This window comes from Polypterus senegalus, chromosome 13, assembly GCF_016835505.1.
Source record: "Polypterus senegalus isolate Bchr_013 chromosome 13, ASM1683550v1, whole genome shotgun sequence".
NCBI classification, from domain to species: Eukaryota; Metazoa; Chordata; class Cladistia; order Polypteriformes; family Polypteridae; genus Polypterus; species Polypterus senegalus.
The window spans coordinates 5,589,246-5,616,060 of NC_053166.1; the positions used below are offsets into that span (position 1 = coordinate 5,589,246).

Here is a 26,815-nt window from a genome sequence, read left to right on the forward strand (position 1 = left end):
GGGATGTGGGCAGGATGTGATTTTCTGAAGTCCACGATTACCTCTTTTGTCTTGTCGACATTGAGAGAGAGATTGTTGTCTTCACACCATGTAACATCTCTGTATGCTGTTTCATCATCTCTGCTTATCAGTCCCAGCACCGTCGTATCATCTGCAGACTTGATGATGTGGTGTGTGTTGTGTGTGATTGTCAGAAGTGTGAAGAGCCCTGCGGCGCTCCAGTGCCCAGTGTGATGATGCCCATCTGAACTGACTGGCGCCTCTCTGTCAAGAAGTCCAGGATCCAATTGCAGAGGGTGGTGTTCAGGCCCAACCTGCTCAGCTTTACAAGCAGCTTTTGAGGGATGATTGTGTTGAGTTAAAGTCTATGAATAAAAGAGTCCTTTCTTTAGTTAATTAATGATGGCAGTGAGGTGGGCGCAGTAGGTGACAGTGGGCTTACATCAAGGAGCGGCTCGGAGCCCTTTGCTGTTTGCAGTGCTGATGGGACAGGGTGACAGATGAGGTCACACAGACAGGAGTCCCTGTGACATTCGCCGATGACGTTGTGATCTGCAGTGAGGCCGAGGTGACCCTGGAGAGGTGGAGGACCGCGCTGGACAGAAGGGGAGTGAGAGTCCATAGGAGTTAAGATGGAGTCCATGAGTGTGAATGAGAGGGAATGGCGTGACTTCAAGGAGCAGAGGTGGTGCAGGGGGACGAGTTGAAATAGTTGGGATCAGCAGTCCAAAGCAACAGAGAGGTGAAGACGAGAGAGGGTGGGCTGAGTGGCAGGAGTGATTTGTGACAGGCAAGGACCTGCAAGACTGAAAGGGGACGGTCTGCAAAACACTAGTGACACCAGCTTGTCATATGGTTTGGGGATGGTGGCACTGACCAAAAGACAGCTGGAAGTGGCAAAGTTGAAGATGCTGGAGTTGTGAGAGCAAACGGGACTAGGAATGAGGGGACAGCACAGGTGTGACAGTTTGGTGACCAAGCGGCAGAGGCCAGATTGAGAGACATCAGGGGGACATCGGGAAAAAAATGTCGAGGATGGAAATGCCTGGCAAGGAGAGAAGAGGAAGACCAAAGAGGAGGTTGATGGATGTGCGGAGGGGGGACATGAAGGGAGAAAATGACGTCAAAGACGGGGACAGAAGGAGACGAGTGACCCGCTCTGGCGACCCCCAAGAGATCAGCCAAACGAAGAGGAAGAGGCAGGTCATTTTTTTTTCAGCACTTTTGTTCTTTCTCTTCATCATCGAGTTTCACTTTTGTAAATGTAGATTTGCTTCGACTGTTTAAGTTGTGAACTTTTAGAATTAGAAACCAAACGAAAGAATAAAGAGTTTTGTGTGGCCAAAGGGTTTGTGCTCACTTGTGTTGTCACTGTGTCCCTTTAGGTGACACCTGCAGTTCAGGACCACTCGTTTGTTTTTCATTTTTTTTTCACAAACCACTCAGGAAGCCTGAAGAGAGGAAGTGACGAGTGCAGATGACAATTGTCACCGTGGCTGCGAGTCACATGAACTTGTCACCCTGTGAAGATGTGTTGGGGTCAAGTTAGCTGCCTGGGCGTCCTCTACATTCTCTTGGCACAAAGTAAGTGACGAGCCTGGGCTTCAAGGGTCAGTGGGGGGGTGGGGGCGTTTGGTGGGTACCTCAGCTGGACTTAAAGACTGGTGGGGGGATGTAATGAAGGAGCTGCGGTGGCACATGCCAGGACTGTCTTCAAAGGGGCTTCATGCAGCTCTGTGCTGCGGGGGTCCAGAACTTGTCCTGTTAGCACCAGAAACAAAATCTGCACCAGTCCTGCCCCTCGCAAAATAAAAGAAAAGAAAATATGAATGTACGGTGGGCTACCTAGCAGGGCACAAGAATACGATGAGGATTTAGGCTGCGCTTACTGTACAGTGTGGCAAGAGTCCTTTTGAAGTCACGAGCCTCAGAGAAGTCACAAATCTGTCACCATCACTTGTTGGTCACTTACTGGGTGTGGAGCCCGTTACACGTCCAAAGAAATCAAAGGGTCTTTCTGGACCCTTCATCTGGAGGGGTTTTTGGGAACCCAAAATGGCCCCATGTGGCATTGCTCTGAAGAGCCACACTGGCACCTTCATGCACGACCAGTTAGTGACACTGGGTGAGGGGGTTCATAACAGAGTGCGCCTATTTAGTTTTTTAATTTATTTACATGACTTTGTCCCTTAAAGGTGGACGGATGTAGTTTTTGGGGCTCTGTGTGCACACGTCGGACTCGTCCATTAAGGGTCTCTAGCCAGTGCATCTTCAGCGTATACCCCTGTTTGCAATTTTCAAGTGTATCTCATAATTCGTTACCTTTTAAAGATAGGAGTTTGTAGACACAGTCTCGGCCATCTCAGTGGTCTCCTCAAGCCCAAAAGACTTTTCAGATGACAGGCGACTTCCAGAGCCCCTCGTTGTCCCTTTGAGCGGGCACGGTGGCACCGAAAGACACGTCGGCCTGATGTGTGGGCCTCCAGGATCTCAGTCTCCCCGTCCATGTCCTTAATCCCGGCATCCCAGAATGCCACCTGCTTTGTCAAAAGTCGCGTCCTCTTCAAATGCGACATGGCAGCCGCGCACTTCAGCTGATGAGCCGATGAGCAGCAAAGCCGAACGAACGCCTCATCAGCCTCAAGAGACGCTCGGCCGAGATGGCGGCTCGCAGATATCAAAAGAGAGGGGTGGGGGGGCCGTCCAGGGACACAAAGGGACACGGACAGGAGTCGCAAGTGTGGGCACTCGGTGCCATTGCCCTCCGGTCCGCTTCAGTAAGAGACCTGCACCGCAGCGACAGGTTACACTCGCAATTCGGAATCTATCAGGTCTTAAACAATGAAAATAAGAGAACAAAACATGAAAGAACAATAATAATAATAATAATAATAATAATAATAATAATAATAATAATAATAATAATAATGTAAGCAGTTGTTCATGGTGGGGAGTTTTAATAAAGTTTATCGATTTATAAAGAGGTAGAAGGAGCAATTGGGGTGGGGGCGGTAGAAAAATAAAGTGCCCTTTATAGTTCACCGCTGTGTTATTAAAGAAATAAAATACAATCGGCAGGTGTAGCCCACCAACTGCGGGGACCACCTCTGTGTGCCTTCCTGCACATCGAGGACTCCGCCACGCGACCGAAGTCGCCCGCAAGCCAAGAAGAACCGACGCAGGATTCCGGTAAGGAGAATGGCGGACTTTCTGCAGCCGCTCTTATAATAATAATAATAATAATAACCAGAGGGTGGGCGGGGCCTAGGCGGTTGTTACCCGTATGTGTGGACTGTATAAACTTGCGCGCGAATTTAATACAAATAATGTTAACATACACCGGATTTTCAATTTACAGTATTAAATTTTGCAAGATAACACGCGGACTAACAGAATATAACTGGAGAATATAACCTGACAAATCCGCTCAAAAGCGGGACCCTTGAGGCACTTGATCCCTTAGGACCCTTTAGGCACTTGCCACCCCCAAACGCCGCTCTTGATAATAATAATAATAATAATAATAATAATAATAATAATAATAATAATAATAATAATAATAGAGCACTGACATACATTACACGCTCTAACTGCAAAGCGCAAGTGACCGCTTTTTAAATTCGCGTCTGCTATGATAGTAGAAGTAAACACACATATGATTTATTTATTGATTGATTTAAATTAGATTTTATTGGTAAGCTGAACACATTGCCGTTGCTTGTAACTCTTAAATCCCGAGCCTCCCTCTTAGAGTTCACCGCACGGTATTTGCCCAGCAGCCCCGTAGCTCGACAGCGAGACCACCGAGGCGACACACACATGCCTTCTGCTTGGCCTCCTTGCCCACCTCTTTCCATTGCAGACCACCACGAGCTTATTTATAACAATGTGGTGAACAGCCTGATCGAGAGTGGCAGGCCTGCTAGACCCCGGGGGGTCGGGGTTTGGGGGTGGAGTTGGGGTTTGTCGGCAGCACTCGAATCGAAGACCCGGGACTGTCACACTGCTTCGTTGCTGCAGGTCTATTCGGACTGTTAGACGTTGGCGAGCGTTTCATTTGGGCTTTAAAGTATGGCATGGACGATACCCCCCACCCAGGGCTCACATCGTCCTAAAACGGTTATTCTCTCTTTTCATTTCGCCCCCAGCATTAACCCGACTGGCACACTCACACACTGAGGCACGTTAAACAGCGGCATAATGGAATTGCTATATTAGACGAATAAAGAAGTAAAAAATACAACACGCACGTAAAAGCCCACCCGCATTCCCACAAGGGAGATAATCATTACTTAACAAACACTTGACGAATGGCACCTGACCAGTCACAAATCGGTAAGCGACTAACACTTGTGACAAGGTCCAAGCACATGCAGCTCTTAATGGCTCTATGTCACCCATGGGCTTGGTCACAGACTGATTGCCACTCCCTGCCCCTCTCGTTCAAATAACTCACTACAAGAAGCGTTTTCTTGATTTATTTCATTTGTTGATTTAAACCGTAAGTCAAAATGACAGGTTGGCACTCAAGTGAAGGTGGCAGAGCGATTCTTCATACCAGTGCCACAGTTCCGGAATGAAACACTCAACTGTTTAGACCCACAGCAGGTTCTAGAAATATCCGCTGCTAGCAGGTTTGGCACACACCAGTGAGTTGCTGGTTTAGACAGCACACTACAGGAACACAGGATGGTTTTCTTGTCCCGTGGGTATCCTGCCTACTACACCTTTAAGATTCCCGTTTTCTGCACATTTTAGGAATCAAAGCTCGATAAGCCAACTTGATACGCAATGAAGCCTTCGCAGAATCACAAGTTGGTGTTTGCCAAGCGATGGAGCGGCGAGGCAGCACTCAGCCCAGTCAAGTGCCATTACAGAGCAGGGGCCTCATGTATAAAGTGGTGTGCAGAATTCACACTCTAACATGACTTAAGCACAAAAGCCAAAGTGTGCTCATGCACAGTAAAATCCAAATGCAGGAATCTGTGTGTTTGCCAGCTTCTGTGTTCTTCCGCTCCATAAATCCTGGTCAGCATGAAGGTAATGCACGTGCACGCGCATCATGTCCCGCCCCGTCTCCTCCCAGAGCTACGCCTCTTTGAATATGCAAATCAATATAAATAGCCCTTAAGCTCAGCGTTCTGTGAAAAGACAATGGGAAAAGTCCGGGGGGATTTGGGGATCGAAGAATTTCAGCGAATACCAAGTGGAGGCAAAGAAAAAACAGACTATTTGTTGGTTTAAACAGGGGGATAAACAACAAAAGGAAGTTGATCGACTGGCATAGCATGTTGGAGAAACTCGAAAGCTCACGTTCACAAAGTCACACAGCGGCCAAAATAAAAAAGAAACTGTCAGATATCAAAGTCGCTGTGAAAAGGCAAGTCATAGCCCACCGTCTGAGTTTCATATTAAAGCTTATTAGGGTACAGAGAAAAAAAATAGGCACACAGTGGGACAAAAGCACGAAATGTCAACTTTCATCTCGAAATTTCCACTTTAATCACGTAGTTTATTTTGTCATTAAAGTAGAACATCATAAACGTCATCTTAAATTCATTTAATTAATCAGTTTCTCAAATCCCATCGTAAGTAAAGTAGCACGTTAAATGCTTTATTTTGTATTTGTTCTTCTATGTGCTCTCTGTGTGTAAATCACTACGTACTTCAGTTCTTTCTCTTTCTCCGACAGCACACATAATCCATGACATTCGTGATATCACAGCTCTCTGAATAATTCAAATACTGAGATGTATACGTGATGTCATTTTCATGATGATTGGAGTGAAAGCACGTCATTAAACATGAGAACACGATGGCGCAGTGATTGTTCACGTCTCACACAAGATGCTGTGCGACCTTCGATGAAATACTTTATTGTAGCAGTGCTGTCTCTTTCAAACGTACTAACCTGCAATTCCTGTCCTTCCTTTTACTTCTCCAAATACCCAATCGCCACACAATCAGCTCTGTAATAGACGTTAAGCCATCTGTAGGCTTATAAGGACGAGTCTTCAAAACTTTTAAAGAACATTGAAATACCTTCGTAGTACGCGTTTAATTATTCTATCCGTCTGTCCTTCCAGTGTCGCGTCAGCCTCAGTAAATATACAGCGCAAGGCAGGGACAATACGTGAACTAGCTGGCACTGCGGCACTGTGTCCTCACATGTTAAATTATTAACAATACAGATTATTTAAATGAAGTTGAAGTTTTATCTGTGTAATATAATCAACATATTTTGCTGCATTTCATCTTAAAAATGTTATCGTCATCATATGTAAATACGCACTTTATAAAGCTTTACAAACACTTCTACAAGGAGCAGTGATTGAGTGCGTTTAAAGTTCTTGGGATGAAACTGTTTGTGAACCGCGAGGTCCGGACAGGAAAGGCTTTGAAACGTTTTGCGGTGGTTGAGACAGCATGTCCTGAAAGCTGTAAACCGATAATTCTCTTTCCGATCAGCTGCTGCTGTGATTCACACTCAGATACAGTGATATAAATACTCTGTGTGGTGCAGTGAGAGTAATATGGAAAAAGATGATCCGTTGTGGCAACTTCTAACGGGAGCAGCTGAAAGAAGAAGAAGAAGAAGAAGAAGAAGAAGAAGGTGCAGTGAGAGTAACAACGCTAAAGCAGTCCTGGTATTTGGAATACTATGGCTGTTCCCTGGCCCATTATATTGTTACTGGTTAATTACAATCAGATGCATTACACTAATAAACAATATGCGGTTAGTTTCAGTGTATTTACGTCAGAAATGTGGTTCTAAGAAATAAAGCACAGGAAGAGTAGCACTGCTTTGACGCTGGTCTGTAGTCTGCAAAACCGAGCGGAGAACTTGAGTATGCCAGGGTATGAGGTACCGTGGTAAAGTGCGTGGCTTTACGCCAAGTGTAGGTTTTATACATCGCGATTTGAAAGTGCAACATTTCTCTGCGTACGCACGTTTATGTATGAGGCCCCAGGAGTATTACGAGTGTGTGTCGTCCCCCATGGGCTCGAGCGCTCTGACTGGCCTCAGTAGCTGAGGTTCTGTGTGTTTTCTTGGCTATCGTCTTGCGGACCCGTGAGACTCTGACGCGCCTTTATCGGAGCGCAGTGCGGCGTTTCACAAACGCGACGAATCTCGGCGATTAACAAGCAACTCCAAGGTGCGCATGCGTGACGTGACGCGGCGCTCTGCCTTGAATTTCTCAAAGCCTCCCTTAAGCAGCCACTTTATAAAATGGCACTCAGTAAATAAAATAAGATACAAATCACAAGTCGATGTGAACAACAGTCCAATGCTAACAATATCATTGCTTTACTGTATGTTGCAAATTTCCATCCACTGCTGGAAAAAAATAAACTTCATTGAATCCTTGTCTTTCGGTTGCACTTGTTAGGGGTCGCCACAGAGGATCATCTTTTTCCATAAAAATAAATTTCATTGAATGATTGTGGAAACATAAACGTTACTAAACACTTATGAAGACTGACAATGACCGACATAACAACAGTCACCTCTGCACTATAAGTACAGGTTTACATTCGTCGCACTTTATACTATTTATCTGTTATTTATTATTATTATTATTATTATTATTATTATTATTATTATTATTATTATTATGTGTTATTTATTTCTTTTTATTTATTATAATTACCATTTATTATTATTATTATTGATCAATTATTTCTTATTATTTATTTAATTATCTATTATTATTATTCATCATTCGTCGCACTTTATATTGTTTATCTATTTCTAATATTGCACTCAGATCACATGCGCATTATACCTAAGTGGCATATTTAGTTATTGTATTATAATTTAATAATGTCCATTATACAGTATGCGAATGCACCTTTACGGCTGGTGCACTTTTGTTGTACTAAATAAAAGGAATCAGGATCTGTGAATAACAAGATTTGCTCACCCACCCTGTAAAAATGTGCTCCTATAATTTACCAATTAAATGACTGGCAGCGGGCGGCACGGTGGCGCAGTGGGTAGCGCTGCTGCCCCGCAGTAAGGAGACCTGCGTGTTCGCTTGCCGGGTCCTCCCTGCGTGGAGTTTGTACGTTCTCCCCGTGTCTGCGTGGGTTTCCTCCCAAAGACGTGCAGGTTAGGTGCATTGGCGATCCTAAATTGTCCCTAATTTGTTTTTGGTGTGTGTGTGTGCCCTGCGGTGGACTGGCGCCCTGCCCGGGGTTTGTTTCCTGCCTTGAGGCCTGTGCTGGTTGGGATTGGCTCCAGCAGACCCCTGTGACCCTTTGTTAGGATATAGCGGGTTGGACGATGACTGACTGGCAGCTGAGTCGAGCTGTCAATCAAGAAAACCTTCAAAAAGCACTCAGGAGCGTAGAAAATAATGACGTCAATAATTATTAATTCTATTATGATTAAAATCCAATTGAAGTGTTTATTTGTGCCTCTGATTCATATCTTAATACACCATACGTGTGCACGTCATTTACCAGTAGGGACAACAACAAACAACAACGTCTAACTATAAGAAAAAACGAGAAAAATGTGACTGCACCCGACTCCGTAGTCACAGAAGTAAAAATCATCTCGTTCAGTGGAGGAGGAAACTCTGCTGCTCTGAGGTCGGGTGGGCTACGCAGTTTCAGCAAAAACAGCTCCGCATAAATCAGCGTCCGTAACCACGAAAAGATGGACTCAGCGGGCCACCGTCATAGCGCTCAGCTCCGGGGGGCGGCTCCTTATGCAAATATTCTAACTTTATGCAAATTCACAATTCTGCACCTTTATGAGCTTACGACAATACAGCAATAATAATCGCGTCCATTGAAGCAGTTAACTGATATTGACAGCTAAACACTTCTCACTTGTAAACGGTGTTGTATTTATCTAATTAATATCGCTGTTTTAAATATTAAGTGTATTACCATTTCTTTACTGTGAAAATATACTGTTAATGTTGTATATTGTTATGGATTATTATTAATATTATTATTATTATTGTATAACGAAGCTAAGTCAAAAACAAAGTGGACCACTGAGCAATGTGAACATGCCACTATCCCTAACCCAGATGCCCTCCATGCCTACTGAGGCCTTATAGGACATGATGCCCATGCAGATGCTTCACTTTCATGGCTTTTTTTATTTCCTTCCTTATAAATTTGACTTGAAAAGGCAAAGGTGAACAAAGTCAGATTCCGCTCAGAGTCCTCCCTTTACCCCCCAACCGAGAGCACAGACCCTAACTGGCCTTTTTTAATGATAAGTTGTTTAAATTTCGGAATTGGGTGGCACAGCAGTTAGTGTTGCGGCCTTTACCTCTGGAGTCTCAGGTTCCAAATCCAAACCCTTTGTGCGTGGAATGTGCCAGTTCTGCCCGTCTTGTTTTTTTTTCCAATTCAGGCTGACAGACTAATCCAAACTGGTCCAGTCCCAGTAGTGCTCTGGCATCCCCTTCAGGCTTTGCTCCTGCCCTCTGCTCAGTGCTGCCAGGATAGGCTCTGGCCCAGTGACCCTGTGCTGGAGGAGATGTCTTAAGAACATTGAATTAGATGGATGGATGGATTATCAAATTTATTTTGGATGTGTGTGAGTGACGTGTCCCTGGTGTGTCTTGTCACCATGGCAACCTTCACATTAACAATGAAGAAACATAGGGGTGTGGATCAGCGAGACCCCCAAGCACTACGTCTGTTGATGGCTTTTCTGTTCTGTTTTTGAGGGCTCCTCTCCTCCTCCTCGTCACGCCTCATCTCTGCCACGGTGGGTCAAGACGTCACTTTGCCTTGCAAATACCCATCTGGCTTCTATGGGCTCCGCTACACCTGCTGGGGACGCGGGCACTGCCATCACTCCGGCTTCTGCCCAAAGGAGATCATCTCAAGTGACAAGGGCTACGTCAGCAGTAAACATCTGGACAGACATCAGCTACTGGGGAACATCAAGCAAGGGGACGTCTCTCTGACCGTGGTCAGTGCCAGGACGGAGGACAGCGGCGATTACTGCTGCTTCATTTACAACCCGGGGTGGTCTCAAGGGCAGAAGCAGCACGTCTACCTACTGGTGAAGTCAGGTACGTCAGGCATTTATTTCAGATAACTTTTGAGTCTCAAGGAGTGGAGTGCCCTAGGGGGGTGGCACAGTGATTGGTGCTGAAGACATGGCTATCTTAATGCATGGGCAGCTGCCCGGGGGCCCGTGCTAATCTCTGCATGTTGTGACTTGCTGATGGTTGTGTAGGTAGGGGGGCCGCAGTGCACCTCTTTGCCCGGGGGGGCCTATAATGCTGTTAAGATGGCCCTGGCTGAAGCCTCAAAGCTCAAGGGGCACAGACTCAATGAGCCTGCAGAGGGCATCGTGTTCTCCCCGTGTTCTGGGGTTTCTAACATCCTGGACTCCTAATCACTGAGTTGGTCCCATTAGCTTCAGACTTGTGTAGGCCGTCGTCCTGAGGGGGATTGTGAGAGGTCACGACGGGTGACTCTGCAGTGGTCTTTATGTGTGAACACAACAGCACGAATAGCAGGTGGCGCACACCCCCTCGCTGCCCAGTAGACCACATCCTTCTACAGAGGAAGGTGACATTTTAGACAATGGCGGTGAGAAGAGCCTTTTTATCCTTAGATACGTCCATGAGCCGCAGTTCGAAAGTTTATTTCATTTTGGTTCAGCTGTCCGGCAGACCTGGGATGTTCTCAGTAAGGCAGGGAGATGTCGACCTCCACTGCAGTTTGGTGTTGGGTTCTTGTCTAAGGACGTCCCACAGGGCTGTGGCCGCAGGTGACACCTGGCTGTGACCAACTGTTGTCCATGTGAGGTCCCGTGTGGCTGCGGCTCTCTTGTTTTCTTTCACCTCCCCACAGACACACAGCTTAGCTGACCTGGCAATGGATTTGGTCCCATTTGGCTGGGTGGCTGTCTGTGTGAGTGACTGGCAGGACCACCATCCACAACAGCAGTCACCCAGTGGACAATTAGGACAATCGTGATGAAAACAGGCCAATCGCCCCAACATACCCGTCCGTCCCACTCATCCAAACGGCACAAAATGACATCCAGTCGAGTTCTGAAGACCCCGAAAGTCCTGCAGTCCACCACTCCCTGGTCACTCCTTCCACGTGAATGGACTCCTAATGTTTGTGTGAAGTTTACCCTTCACAAGTACCCAGCGGTGTCCCCATTGTGCAATACCAGTTGCCCCAACCCTGACACACACAGGCGGAGACCAGGGCTGTCTTAACGCATGGGCACTCTGGGCAGTGCCCGGTGTGCCCCACGAGCATAGGGGCCCACGTTTTTTTCTGATGCCTAAATATGTTTCTGGTTTTGCTATCAAAACGGGAGCCCCAGTGCTCTTCTGATGCTGTGAAGACGGCTCTGGCGGAAACCCAAGTATTTCACAGCACACGTTCATTTCTCCCTGTGGCAAACGTTTACTTGTTCGGCACCATATCAGCAGCAAAGCGCCTCCACTCCTCCTCACAGGCTTCATCCTCTTCCTCCCGACTCTGGCCCTTGAGTAGTGGCGACTCTGGCCCCCCCTTTTATGAGACACCCGGAAGGACACCAGGTGGCCCATGACCTTCTTCTGGTAACACTTCCTGGTGTGGAGGAAGTGCTGCCAAACAGGGTCCAGTAAATGTCCAGGTGCCCCCTGGTGGTGGCCACGGGGACCAGCAGGGTCGAACTTTCATGCTCCAAACCCCGTGCCCCCAGAAGAAGCCCTCTTCCACACTCCTTCTGTGCCAAAGGCATCCCAGCTGGGTAAGGGCCCCGGTGGTCTGCCACACCGTGTCCTTGATGACCTCAGGGTCTTGATTGACTGGATGAATTCAATGAGGTCTCCTCTTCATCTCTTTAAAAGCTCCGCTCTTAACTCCTGACTCATCCCCTGTAGCCCTTCAGTCGGCTGCGTCGCCCCTCTCTGGACTTCCTCTCGTGCTGTTGTGTCGTTTTTCTAAGATGGAGGCCAACACGCTGAACAGAGTAGAGCAGATGAACTGAATGACTCTACAGAGTTTGAAGGAGTTGGGCACCACCTTATAAATGAAAGTATTGAACACCAAAAATAAAAAGAAATCACACAGTAATTACAGAGACATCTTCTCGGGTACGAGTTCAGGACAAAACTGGACACAAGATGGCCGGCTCCCGGGTTACCTGGTCATGTGACAGGAAGTGGCAGGTCCAGGCGGATTTCAGAGATGGAGTGGCAGAAGAGGAGGCATCTGAACACAGCGCCAGCCCCTGGTTCGGTGGGTAATTTCTGTCACCAAAGTCCCCAAGCACCATCCCAAGTGCACATGGGTGACAACAGAACACCTGATCACCTAAGCAGCCAATCACGTGGCAGCAGTGCCATGTATAGAGTCATGCAGGTCCTGGTGAGGAGCTTCAGAATGGGGAAGACTGTGAGGTCAGAGTTGGCAGCCATGGCATGATTGCTGGTGCCGGGCGGGCTGGTCTGAGTATTTCTGTAGCTGCTGATCTCCTGGGATTTTCACGCACAGCAGTTTACTCAGAATGGTGTGACAACAAAAAAAGTCCAGTGGGCGACAGTTCTGCAGAGAGAAGGGCCTTGTTGGTGAAAGGGGCACAGAATGACCAGCCTGGTTTGAGCTGGCAGTGATGGGGACGAGACAGCATCTCAGAGAGCACAGCACAGCACCCTGAACCGTGAGGCAGCAGCAGAAGACCACGTCAGCCGAGAACTGAAAGCAGAGGCTGCGATAGGCACAGGGTCACCAGAGCAGGACTGGCATATCTGAGCACAGGCCACAGTCTGCCCGTCTTCTAATGGCTACTCCAGGGCCTGTGCAGCGGGCAGTCATTGAGTCGACTGTGAGACCTGTATCATGTCAAAGAGTCCTTGAGAAGAATGTGAGGCGATCTGTCTGAAAGTTGGACTAGAAATGGACCTTCAGTGCCGTAATGATCTGAGACAACAAGACCACCAAGGAATGGTTCATGAAAACAAAATGGAGGGTGAAGGACTGGCCCACCCAAAGCCCTGATTTGAATGCCATTGAAATAAGCTGGGGTTTAAAACGGGGAGGACATGCAAGAGGACCCACAAACACCTGGCAACTGAAGAGGAGCGGCCCAGAATTGTACTGTGTCGATGTCCGAGGCTGAGGGGCACTTATGTGAAAACCTAAAAACAATGGAAGGATTAAAATAAATAAGTAAAAATAACTTAAATAAACGCAAGGAGGCACAGCCAGCCTGAAGGAGTGTGTGCTAAAGGAAGTTGGAAGACAGTACACGAGACAGCCTTGAAATGGGGTCTGTGCCCTGCCCTCGAAACAGGTTGCCTAACCTACAGGAAGTTGTTTCTGCTAAAGGGGGCAATGCCAGCTTCTGAGGGCGACAGCGGGCTTACTTATTCCCCTGAAGACCATGACATCTGTCGATGCTGAACAACTGAAAAGACATGTGTACCTTGTGTTCTCATTCACTTTTACCTGTGGGCACCATTGGCATGAACCTCGACTGTGTTTCTAAGCAAGCCTGTTGGAAAGGTCAGCAGTTTCCATGGGGTGCACTTACTTTTTCACACAACGGTTTTTCTTAGAAATGTCCACTGAGGAAGGTCTGAGTCACATTTACTGCAAGCTGTTGACGTGCCTGTGGTGTCTGCGCTGTGTCCAAAGCACGTTCGCATTGAGAGGATGCCTGCCTGGCCACAATACTCTTGCAGCGCGGGTTAGGAGGGCATTAGTTCCTCACCCACTCTGTTTAGGGTTTGGTTGATCTGAATACAAGCGAACTCAAAGCCTTTTCATGTATTTCTGTCTTCTGCTTTGTGAGGCTGAATGAGCTGCCTGGGCTGATGATCGACTGGTCCTCGTGCCACGTGGCACATCTGCACGGGTGTCTTTATTTTAAAGCGAGACGTGTTTCTCATCATGTGCAGGGTTTCTCGTAAGTCGCTCAGTCCCACTTCAGATCACCGTCATGCCTGTCACCAACCACTCCGAGGCTCACTTTGCACCACAGCAGTTGTAAGGGGTCTTGGACACATCCACCTAAACAAACCGGACTGTGGGGGGCACTGCTGCTCCTCCTGTCACACACGGACATTCATCTCCAGGACCTTCCATTTCTGACAGCACTCCATCTGGACCTTCATCTTCTTCAATTTGCTTGTGACTTCCTCTTTCATAACCGTTCTCTCGACGAATCTCATGATCGCATTCATTGCAGGTTCCTCTGCGTACGTCTTAATATTATCCTCTTGTTCCCTTCTGCGTTTTTCTAGCAGTTTCCATCGACCCCATCCCACCTTTGCCCACCCCTCTTTCCTTCCTCATTCTCCTCCTCACTTTCTCATTCTTGTTCTCTTTCTCTCTCTCCCTCATTTTCCACCATTACACTTCACTTACCTTCATTGTCCACCTCTCTCCTCTTTTCCTCCATTGTCATCTTGTCTCCTCATGACTTGGTGGTCTTTTTTTTTGATTTTGTTCACCCAGGCGTTCTTCTTTGCGTCCCACTGCCCATTGACCCTCACTTGCCCTCCCTGACTCTCCACTGATTTCCTCTCATCCTCCCCACCTTCCTCTTCCAGATCTTCAGCCTCTGTCCCACCTCCCTCTGACTTTTCTTGATGCCTCTCCCTGAAAGACCACCTGCCACTACAGAGAGATATGAAAGTCGCTATATAATAAGTGGGTATGATAAACAGCAATGAAAGGTGCAGGGGCTCTGACTGACAGGCATTTGGGGGTCACTGATCATGGCATGTTGATTAGCATGTGACAGTAGAAATGTCACTGGACGCTGCACACAGGACATCAATGACCCTATACATCTACAGACCCTACCCACCTATCTCGAGTCTCTCATATCTCACTATCCATTATATAGCACCTTTCATGATGTCATAGTGGTCAGGTAGATCTACTGATTGGGGCAACGTGATGCATGCCGGGTGACACATGCCAGTAAGGGCGTGACTGGACTGTGTACACGGGAGCGTAAAGACCCTTTAAACCTACAGATGAGCTCTACTGTACCTTTTATATAGCGCCTTTCACATCTCTCTCTTTGCCTTCGTCTCCGTCCTCCAGATGATTGGAGTGACGGTTGTTCCCCTCACTGTTGATGGCATTGGAAGGTCGTGATGTGCTGCGTGTTAATTAAGACATGGACCGTGTCCATGTGACAGTAAAGACCCTCTGAAGCCATCAAGCAGCTCGTTATCAGCTGCTCTCGAGTTCTGGAGTTCTAAAGTGCCTTGGAAGGTGGGGGTCAACTCAGAAAGGCACAACATCAAATAAGGGGCACTGGCTAGTGAAGCAAAAAGAATGAAGAATGTGTGCCAGTGCCACCCGCACAGCATCTGAGGGGCCACAGCCCTAGTTACTGTGCTACCCCCAAATCAATGAAGGTTTAACAGTTTGCTGTCACATCACACCCTCTGCCAGTCATGGGTCACAGAGCACTCAGTCTCTGGTCACTTGATTGTCCCCTAATGATCTCTGAGGTCATATGGGTCCACCTGACCAAAGGGTGTTGCTCAGTCCCTGACTTTTTTTTTCTTGCACCTGTTCATTTTTTTTTTTTTGCCTTGTGGCTTTGTTGGCAGCAGAGTGGTTAGTGCTGATGCCTCGTGGCAGAGACCCGGGTTCAAATGCCACTCCAGGCTCTGCCGCTATGGACACCCACTGTATGTCCTTTTGCACCTTGTTATGCTGACTGGCCTGGTGTGACTGAGTCTGTTGCTATATAAACTGGCAATGCCTGCAGAGCTGCCTCCTGCCTTGTGCCCAGTGCTGCCAGGATGGGTACCATCTCCCTGTGATTGTGAATTTGAGGAGCGGTATGAGTGGTGTCTCTCTCTCTAATTCCCTTTCCAGTTGTCCATCTCTCATCCTCCTCCTCTTCCTCCATTCTGTCTTCTTGTACTCACCGGCCCCCTGCTTCCCAAAGTGGGCTGAATTGTGACTGTCAGAGGGGTTGGTGACAATCCGCCATGGCTTCTGCAGATTAAACTCGGGGAGGCCTTTAGCTTTCTCTGCCTATCAGTGAAACATTAAATTCTTTCTCAAAGTGCTTGTTAATAACGTGTTTTGTGCACACAAGAAAGACGGAATGTGGATGTGAGTGAGTGACACTTCACCAGGCGCCCATTTTCACACCAACAGCCGCAGCAGCACCAGCACCGTGGGAAATCAGCAGAGAGGAAAAGAAAGAAGAAGAAAAAGAAGTGCGACCCCCTCTGAAGAGAGAGCAGACCACAGGTACGGCCACACAAAGTCTAAACAGTCGTGGGCAAGTGGGTGGTGTTTGGGGCTGGCAGACGTGACACAAATGACAAGAACAATGAGGATTAAAGGAACAGGTGACTGTGTCCAGCAGAGGGCGCTCAGGGGCAGAAATAAAATGAGGCCCAGCAAGATGGGCATTGGCTAAGAATGACAAAAATACTCACTAAACACGAACACAAGGTATTGATTATTATTATTATTATTATTATTATTATATAACAAGTTCATAAAAACACAACATCAAAAAATCAAAGAGCCAGGCTGCCTTTAAGGGCACTAAACATGAGGTATGCACTCCTCTCCTACGTTTGGTCATGCTGTGGGTCCTAAGGTGACCCAATTTCCCCCCTTAACAGAATGCCCCAAATGCCAACATTTTACCAGGCTGTTAGGGTTGACCACTTCTGTAGTGCCAGTGCTGGTTAATTTGTGCCCTGTGCCAACTGACTGTCTGGCAGCTAACCCATGCAGCTTGGTTTCCCCAGATATGATCTGCGCCACCGATTAATGCCTAATTAGCCTTAATGATAGTGCCAGGCCTGTGTCCGCCCCAGCAGTCTTACTACCACAGAGTCCTCGGACCACCATAGTGACTTTGGAAACAGTGATAGGAAGGTCGCCCCACCAGACCTGTCTAATGGGATCAGGAGTTCCTTCCACTGCAATTTCCCAGAAAAGGTCATCCATTCCTGGACAAGACATGACGGTGCAGCCAATGACATGAGAGTGGGGTGGCCAGGGGTGGCATCATCACTTTGGGCAGGTGATGTTGTGACTGTGACCTTCGCTATGTACTCAAGTGATTCACTTCTGAGTATGGAGCGGCTGGGATGAAGATGAGACCCTCCAAGTCTGAGGTGTTGGTTCAGGGTGGAGTGCTTATGCAGGTGGCGGAGGGACAACTGGCCTTAGTGGAGGAATTCAAGTATCTTGGGATCTTCTTCATGAATGACAGAAAAAGGGAACATGTGGTGGATAAGCAGAGGTGGCAGTTGTTCTGTGGGTGCTGCGCCAGTCTGTGATGGTGACACGGGAGCCAAGCCTAAAAACAAAATTCTTAGTTGACCAGTCGATCTCCCTCTGTGTCCTCACCTGTGGTGACTGAAAGAATAAGACGGCGAGTACAAGCGGCAGAGATGAGGGGTCTCCACTGGTTGGGGGGTGGGCTGACGCTCCATGACAGGGTGAGCAGCTCAGCGATTCAGGAGGGCCTTGAGGGCGTGTCGTAAGGATGCCCTGTGGGCAGCTCACCTGGCACATCTAACAGGGTGGGCACCATGTGGCAGACCCAGGACATGCTGGAGGACATCTCTGGGAATTCCATAGGAGGAGTTGGGGACAGGGAAGTGTGAGCTGCCCTGCGTGGCCTGCTGCCACCGTGACCGTTGCTTATTTGTACCCAACTGAATGACAATCTCGACTCTCGTCGTGGCCATATTTATAGCAGAGGTTCCGGGTGACATTACAGGTCCAGCTACTGTGGTGACAAACCGTGTCTCATAGACAGTAAATAGACAATACAAATCATTCCAAATGAGTTTCAAACAGTGAAGCCCGCACAACGTAACACGCACTACGACAACAATGAGGATGAATGGCAGTAAAAATGTGCTTTGCCTTAGGCAGCTTAATTTAACACACCGGCCCTGAGGGGCAGCATGGAGGAGTAAAACAGCAGAAAGGAAATGGCGGTGGCCTGTAGAGAAGGACAGTAAGTCAGTCAGAAAGTGCTGGGCGCCTTCTTGAGGTCGTATTGTCACTCTGACACATCCCAGTAAGGTCTGGTCAGCGGTCTGATGGTGTCCTGGTTGGACTTTTCTTTTCATTGACGTCATTTCTGTCTTTTCATGTCTGCGTTTAACCGCTGCTACTGATAAGATTTCGATGGAAAGCCTCAGCACAGCAGCGCCGTCGACCTCAAACACCCCGCCGATGATGAAGGAGGACCTGAGCCGCTACACCATGTGTGCCGTCATCACCGTCTTCACCGTCCTGACCGGGCTGGTGGGTTCGGTGCTCGTCCGATGTAAGTATCATGTCATGTCGTGTCGTGCAGGAAGAGGGACGAGCAAAATGTGAACAGAGGGAGATGGGAACCAACCCTGCAGACGCACAGCCCACCTAATCCGGGCCTGAGTGGTCTCCTCTTGTTTGTCAAAGTTCTTATGTCCTATGGGCGACCTAAGCTGCAGAGGAGGGCCGCTGATGCTGTAATTTGGTGTGAATTAGCAGACAGTGCGGTTATCTGACCACCATTATTGAGTTGGATGACCAGGGTTCAAGACCACCCTCAAAATGTGAGCCAGCAAGGCCTGAGGACTCTTATCTCTGTATACTGGGGTGCCAACGTGCCAGGCATCATCTCCCTGGGTATCGAGTGGTTTACAAGGTGATCACATCGGAGTAAAGTGACTGATGAATCACTCTGGTATCGATTAATCAATGGGTTAATTATAACAAGCTGGTGGGAAACGATTCCTCACAACACAGAGAAAGGCTTGGGGGCAGCCGCCCGTATACTTGAGACAGGCTGTCAGATGGAGGTTTGTGGGTCAGAATTGTTACCAGTCTTAACAGAACAATACAGACAGGTTTAAAGTGATGTCATCAGGGGAGGAACAGGAAGTGATGTCAACGGGGCAGGGACAGGAAGTGATGTCAATGGGGCAGGAACAGGGCGTGATGTCATCGGGGCAGGGACAGGAAGTGATGACGATGTCATCGGGGCAGGGACAGGAAGTGATGTCATCAGGACAGGAACAGGAAGTGATGTCATCAGGGCAGGAACAGGAAGTGATGTCAACGGGGCAGGGACAGGACGTGATGTCATTGGGGCAGGGGCAGGAAGTGATGTCATCAGGGCAGGAACAGGAAGTGATGTTTTCAAGTCCGGGCGAAATGTCCCGTGCTTAGTCTGCCAATGAAGAAAAGAAAGGATCAGTGCACTCTGCCACCGCCTGGTCTGGCAGGGAATGAGCCCTTTGTGTGCCCTTTAGCCGCCTCCCATGCACACGTGCGTGACACTGGGGTCCACCTAATCTGTGCCCCTCCTACAGGCCCAGGTGAGTGGCTCTCGCCACATTTTGTCCTGAGTTACCTTCCACTTCATGCCTTCTCACTTGCGAGTATCGATTGGTATTGTGACAAACCTAAGCCCCCTTTAAACTCGGTCCGCACGTGTGGACTGTTAGACCCCAGCTCAGTGCCCCCCTCTGTCGCCATTTCTTCAGACTAACTGTCGAGCCCCCTCCCACTTTCTGCACACTTCATTGTGTTGAAGATTTTGTGTTAAATGGTCACATCTGCCACTTCTGCCCATCAGTCGTCACTCAATAACCCATAAGGACAAAGTGACAACATGTGACCGGAAAGGTGTGCAAATGTATAAAAACTGATAAGAACTTGACTCTGCACTCGGGCACTTCCTTCAGCTCTTTGTGCAGGTCCAGTTTCAAGTCTCCCTATTGAAGTCTCCACGGGTTTGGCACACCTCGCTTTGGCCCTTTCATCCCATCCTTCCTGGAGGCTCCTCTGCAGCTTTGTTAGATTGGTTGGCACTGCCAGCTTCAGGTCTCTTCACACAAGTTCTGTGGGGTTGGCTGGGCCACTCGAGGACAGTCACACAAGTGTCCCAAGGCCACTCCAGCATTGTCTTGGCGAGCCATTGCCTCAGTCTGAGGTCTCTTGTTTGCCTTGAGGACCTCTCAATATTTGCTTCCATTCATCCTTCCCTCAGCTCTGACCAGTCCTTGCACCCCCATAGCCTGATGCTGTCACCTCCATACATCACCTTTAGGATGGCATTAGGCAGGTGACGAGCACTTGCTGGTGTTTTCCAAACACAGAGCTTGGTGTTCTGCCCAGAAACTTCAATTTGTGTCTCATCAGACCAGAGACTCTCTTCTCCTCACACTCTCGAAGTCCTTGAAACTGCCCTGTGCCATTTAGTGCCATCTGGCCACTTTACCACAAACACCTGACTGATGGAGCGTTGCCGAGATGGCCATCCTATCAACAGGTTCTCCCATCCCAGTAGAGGACTTCTGCAGCTCTGTTTGAGTGACCATCAGGTTTCCCGATCCTCTCCTTGACCAAAGGCCATTCCAGCCTGGTTGATCAATTTGAGAAGACAACCAAGTCGAGAAAGACTCCTGCTGGTTCCAGACATCTCCCATCTCCCGATTATTGGGAACACACAAAGCTTTAGCACTGGTTTGCCCCCCTTGCCCAGGTCTGTGCACCACCATAATCTGACTGTGGTGGTCTACAGAGAGTTCTTTAGACACCCACAGTGTGAGACCTCCAATCCAATGTGTCCATCTAAATGATGTGCCATCAATTCAATGTGCCACCGGTGGACTCCAATCAAGTTCTAGAAACATCCCAAGGAGAATCTGAGCAGACAGGGGGCACAACTTGGAGTGGCACATCAAAGGGTCTGAATAAGGAGAGCGTTCAGCTTTTCATTGTGTAATACATTTTCAAACATCTCTGACAACATGTCGTCACCGTGTCCTGATGGCTTATTGAGTGACAATTCTGTCCACCTTTTATCCTAAGGAGGGTTTTGGGGAAGCTGGAGCCCACCCCAGCAGGCACAGGGCAAAAAGGAGGGACAACCTCTGGGCAGGGTGCCAGTGTAGATTGATAGGAAAAACTCTAAACTGATGCACTTCAAATTAAACTTATAATGCAGACAGTGAAGGGGTCTCAGCACTTTGTGGACCCCCTGGGCAGACTGTCTCTGTTACGTTATGATGATTTGAAAATCTCCACACAGGGAAAGGAGCTTCCTCTAGAAGAGAAGGAGTGGCAAACATGAAGAGTGGCCGTGGAGAAGATGACAGCCAGTGAGGTGACAGCGGCTTGGGGACACAAGGCTGGAGATGACGCTCTACTCTTTTATCGTGACGTTATCTCCTTCTTTGTTTAAGCATGAAAATGGCGAGCACTTCAAGTGACCAGCTAGGACCTTTCTGAATTCCCAGACTTGGCGTCTCTTAGCTTGTGCCAGCTGCCTTTTTGTGCTCCTCGGAGGCTGCCTGGCATCTGCTTGGTACACACTGCTGCCTTCTGCCAGCCCAGGACTGCCAGGTTAACTCAGACATGTTTATCTGAAGTGACAAGATGGACTCCGTCCCATAATGAAGGGCGTGGGCACTGATGCCCGGTGTGTAAATGAATTGTGAGATGGCGCTGTGCACTTTAATGTCATTCAGGGACAGAGACAGAAGCTGAGAAACGGGAGCTGGCATCTCCAGAGGACTAATAAAGTGGCACTGGCCACCTGTACGGCGCACCTCTGACTCTCCAACCTGACAATAGAGCGGTGGGTGGCACTGCCAGGGCTGTGATATTTTCTGTTGTCACGTGTCCCCAGACATCCAAAGTCTCCCAAAAATCAGTGTGCCCTCCGTGAGTGTGGCAAGCGGGCCTTAATATCCCAGAAACTGCTCATGTTGGCAACACTCCGGCCCATAAAAAGACATAATAATCCCAAGCAAATCGGATCAATGAGTGACTGAAAGATAAATCGGAGCTCAGGGTCGTGAGGTCCTCAACGTTTTACAGATGGACTGAGATGGGCTGGTGAGTCACAGCCCCCGTTCAGTGACGTATTTAATGACACCACTGTGACTCGGCGTGTTTTAAGAGGTGACCCGCACCTTCATCAGAACTTGGCTTGGTAGTCTTTGTATTTATGGCCGATCTTTATTTCCAAAGGTGCCCACCTACTCTGTGTCTTTATTAAACATGTCACATTCACTTCTATTGGTATGATGTCACTTGGGATGGGTCACTGCTGAATGGACTGAAAGGACACCAAGAGCAGGGCTGCAATAAGACCCCCATGGGACCCCGGGTGTAAAAAGCCCCCCTCCACACCTGACCTCACCGCCCCACCAGGCCCACGTCATGAATGTCACACATCTAAATAAGAAGAAATCACAGACGGGGAGTGAAGTAAAAATAAATGACAAATCAAATCAAGTCTTTACATCGGGACCACCTGACGTTCCCTTTGTTTGTCTTTTTGTGAATTTCAAAAAACGCAACAAATGAGCCGATGAGTGTGACGTGGACGTCAACTGAACGGCTCTAAAAGGCCTGAAGTGGTAAGACGGTGGGCTCTGACTGAAGGGTCTCATATGTTCATTAGAAAAGCCCCCCATTTGGCTTTGGCACAACCTGTCTGAGGAAGAGGCCTTGTTGCCCACATCTGTGTTGGTGTTGTGGACCTTGGGGGGGATGTCAGCTGTGACAGATGGCTGAGACCCCTGCCTGACTGGGAGGACCAGGGGGAGCAGATGTGCACAGGACGCTGCCTCCCCCAGAGCCCCCGGGTTGCCATGGCTCCACTGATTCCAACAGGGCTTCATGGGAGTTGGAGTTTTAGGGCAGCCCTGTTGTGTTCTGTGGGGAGCACCAGGGGGAAGCTGTAGAGCCCACCATTTTGAAGTGGTTGCAGATCCGGCAGACGCGCCCCCTGGAGTACAACACCTCACTTCACTCAAAGAGCCGGAGTCGGGAGGAAGAGGAAGAGGAAGAGAGAGCAGAGCAGACAGGCCTGTGCTGAATTGTGCTGCTGTGGGCCGTCAGGGAGAAGCCCCCCTGAAAACAGCATGCGCTCTGCACCGCTTGGGCCTGTCATTGGGGCGGCCGGACCCCTTGTTGGCTCACATAGCAAGCTGACTATCTGGGTGCTCAGCCACTGGTGTCAACTGCAGAATTCTCTGCTTCTTCAGACTACTTGCACCAATCAGCATTTCTATTTTTATCTTTTTTAATGTCAGGTGTATTTTCTTCACCCTGCCTGGGATTTGTTTCCTGCCTTGTGCCCTGTGCTGGCTGGGATTGGCTCCAGCAGACCCCCGTGACCCTCTAGTTAGGATACAGTAGCGGGTTGGATGATGGATGGATGGATGGATTTTCTTTTTTTTTGGTACCAAAGCAGCGTCTTCTCCTTCCGTCCTCTCTTTTCTTTTCAGTTTTAGGTGCCTTTGCATAGAACTCAAAAGCTCAGGGCTGCAGGGGACGAGTGACGGGGAAAAATGACAAGAGCGGAGCCTTTACAGAGACGAAGAGGAGACGAGTGTGCAAAGTGAGGAAGGCAGTTTGTCACCAACAACACGGGGACTTGTGGCGGGTTTAACACAAACGTTAGGAAGAGAAGCACAGACACCTGGAGGAAGTGTGGGGGACAGCAGGACTTTAGGGGCCTTCAGCACTTGACTTGGCGGTGGACAGGATTGGCAAGCTTTGGTGGGCACGGTGGCCTCCTCTAGTCCTGATTGTACTAAAAGCCATTTCTGGCAGCCAGAAGCAACTCACCTCCTGGTGGGCCAGTCTGGTTCATTAAAATCACACAGTTCTTCATCATGCAGATTTGGTATTTCAATGTGTATGTGTAGAGGACACCCGGGTGAGGTCCACTGCAGCGTAGACCACTTCAGAGACCCTGAGCTCGAGGTGGCATCCCCTGCAGGTGTGGCCCCCATAAACCACTACAGGCCCCTCCAAAGCGTCCAACATCCATTAGGACTGGCCTTGCGCTGGCCTCCTTGATACAATTTGACTTTGAGTTACTAAAAGTGACTTCACTGTTTTATTACATAACTAGCTGGCTCCGCCCACATGGCAGTGAAACTTTATAAATCAATAAACAAACACATCGGCTCGCCAAGCGGAGGCCAAGTGCGCTCCAACACCTGGTGCCAGGCACCGCGACTCGATCGTAGGCCCCGCCCATCTCTCCCCACTCCTGACGTCACACTTCGCCCTCCCCTTGGCGCAAAGCCCCCCAGCGACACTCCAGCTTAACATCAATCACATTGAAATCTCATGCAGCCATAATTCAGTTTTATATCGTATCGTATCACATGTCGTGTCACAGGGTGCGTGGAGGGTCTGGTAACGCGGAATTAAAATTACTAACAGAGTCAACGTATCTACGTATCAACATAGATAGATAGATAGATAGATAGATAGATAGATAGATAGATAGATAGATAGATAGATAGATAGATAGATAGATAGATAGATAGATAGAAGTGAAAGGCACTATATAATAGATAGATAGATAGATAGATAGATAGATAGATAGATAGATAGATAGATAGATAGAAGTGAAAGAACTATATGATAGATAGATAGATAGATAGATAGATAGATAGATAGATAGAAGTGAAAGGCACTATATAATAGATAGATAGATAGATAGATAGAAGTGAAAGGCACTATATAATAATAGATAGATAGATAGATAGATAGAAGTGAAAGGCACTATAGATAATAGATAGATAGATAGATAGATAGATAGATAGAAGTGAAAGGCACTATAGAATAGATAGATAGATAGATAGATAGATAGATAGATAGATAGATAGATAGATAGATAGATAGATAGATAGATAGGCACTAGAATAATAGATAGATAGATAGATAGATAGATAGATAGATAGATAGATAGATAGATAGATAGATAGATAGATAGATAGATAGATAGATAGATAGATAGATAGATAGATAGATAGATAGATAGATAGATAGATAGATAGATGTGGAGCGATGGGGTACATTGGCATTCTTTCCAGTTATGGAGATCAAGTACATCTGCTCTAATGAATGGGTGCTTTACTGGGTGCTTCACTGGACTTACCACCCCAGTCTTCATTGCCACCTACTCCTCAAGTTCCTCACATTCCTCCCTCCGTCCGTGTGAGAAGACCTTCCTTATTGTCTTGTGCCCATTGTCACTGAGTATTGATTTTTAATGCTGGTGATCTGTGACCCATCAGTCGTGTGCCAGTTTGATCGAGTTGAGGTGATTCACACTTACAGCAGAGGGTCATAACGGGCTAAGAACGTTCTAGAAGTTGCCTAATCCAGCCACAGTAGTACATCTTCTGTTATTTTTATCATTATTTGGGTCTCAGATGTTTTCTGACTATTGGGGTCCCTTTAAGTTTTGCTTTGATCAGAGTTGCTACACACAGCTGAAACAATAGAAGTGTGACGAATGAGAGGAGGCCATTCAGTCCGTTTGTCACCTGTTTGTTTTGCTCATAAGCTCAGCTGTCCCAACATCTCCTCCTGATTCTTCTTCAAGGTCCTCAAGGTTTCTGCTTCACCTCCATGTCTCAGTAGTTTGTTTCCGATTCCCACAAGTCTTTGTATAAAGATGAGCTCCTGGGCTTCAGTTCTAACTGCACTTCCCCTTAATGTCCAGCAGGTGTCCTCGAGTGTCTGATTCACCTTCAAGCTGACAGAATTCTGCTGATCTTCTTCCTCGACGCCTTTGTGGGTTTTAGACACCTGAACGAGGTCACCACACCGTCTCCTCTGCTCAGACTAAACTGATTTAGTCCTCCGAGTCTGTCACAGTGGACGTGTCCTTCTGTCCCATGATGCACTTGGCTGCTCTCCTCTGCACAGCTTCATGTGCTGTTATGTCTTTCTTGTACTGCGGGTACCAGAACTGCCCACAGAACTCCAGATGTGGTCTCACCAGCGCATTATATATTTTCAGCATAACGTCCCTTCATTTCAATTCAACAGTTTTTATGATCTAAACTGGCATTTTATTGAATTGCTTCGCTGCATTTCTTAGTCAATGAAAACATAAATCCCTAAATCCTTGTCAGAGGTCTCTTCCTGCAGCTCGGGGTCTCCCATCTTGTATTTATAATTGATGTTCCTTCTGTGGTCTTCTTGAATTCCTTTTGCTGCCCACTCCATGTCTGCCATCTGTCCAGTTTTAGTGCCATCTGCATACTTGTTAAGTTTACTGACTACACCGGAGCCAATGTCATTAATGTAAATCAGAAAATGTACAGGGGGTTCAAGGACAGACCCTCGAGGGACTCCACTGATGACCCCATTCTGCTCTCATGTGTACTCTTTGTCTCCTGCGGGTTAACCAGTTAGAGCTCCAGTTCTGCTGGTTACCTGCATTCGGGGGGTAACCAGCGTGTGGTCCTGCACCTCAGTGTCGCCATTTTAAATTCCTTGATGAGCCACTAGCAGCATCTGCAAAGCACCCCCTTGGTGGCACGATCAGGGGTCTCGCTTTGTCAGACGAGTTTGTATACAAACAGGGACACATACGACGGAGTGCTGCCAATCACTTAAGCGACCCACCAAAACCCACTCGTGGACCAATGGTGGCAACTCACAGCCCAGTGGCAGAAACCCAGCAGTTATGTAACACTAGCTTAGGCAGCCCCCCGCGACCCACTTGTGAGCCAACAACAGCAACCCAGCGGGTAAGAAATACTTTGTTACGTGGACCCCGTGACGTGAAGGTCGGTTTGTGCCCCTCTGCACTGGCAGGCCACACCTGACAACTGAAGTGACCTTTTCACTTTGTGACCGACGTACAGCCAAACGTCCAGTCCCAGACTGAGCCTTAAACCGGCGCACGACTGCTCAGTCCTCACATACGAGGGGCTGCGTTTGAGTTCTGCACTTAGACCACTAGCTGGGGGGCTTCATGAGAGGGACTGGCGAGGCAGACATAAGAAACCAGATCCCAGGTGTGGATTTGACGTCAAAGTGGGAGGGGACA

General features: G+C 48.1%; 1 protein-coding gene across 1 annotated transcript; it reads left to right on the top strand.

Moving 5' to 3' along the window:
* Positions 1-1,512: 1,512 nt before the first annotated feature.
* On the top strand, positions 1,513-25,586 carry LOC120542218 (T-cell immunoglobulin and mucin domain-containing protein 4-like). The gene is made up of 5 exons (XM_039774518.1): positions 1,513-1,584; positions 9,699-10,049; positions 16,126-16,221; positions 18,127-18,274; positions 25,481-25,586. The coding sequence occupies exons 1-5, from the start codon at positions 1,530-1,532 to the stop codon at positions 25,512-25,514; spliced, it is 684 nt and encodes a 227-aa protein (XP_039630452.1). The 5' UTR covers positions 1,513-1,529; the 3' UTR covers positions 25,515-25,586.
* The last annotated feature ends 1,229 nt before the right edge of the window (positions 25,587-26,815 follow it).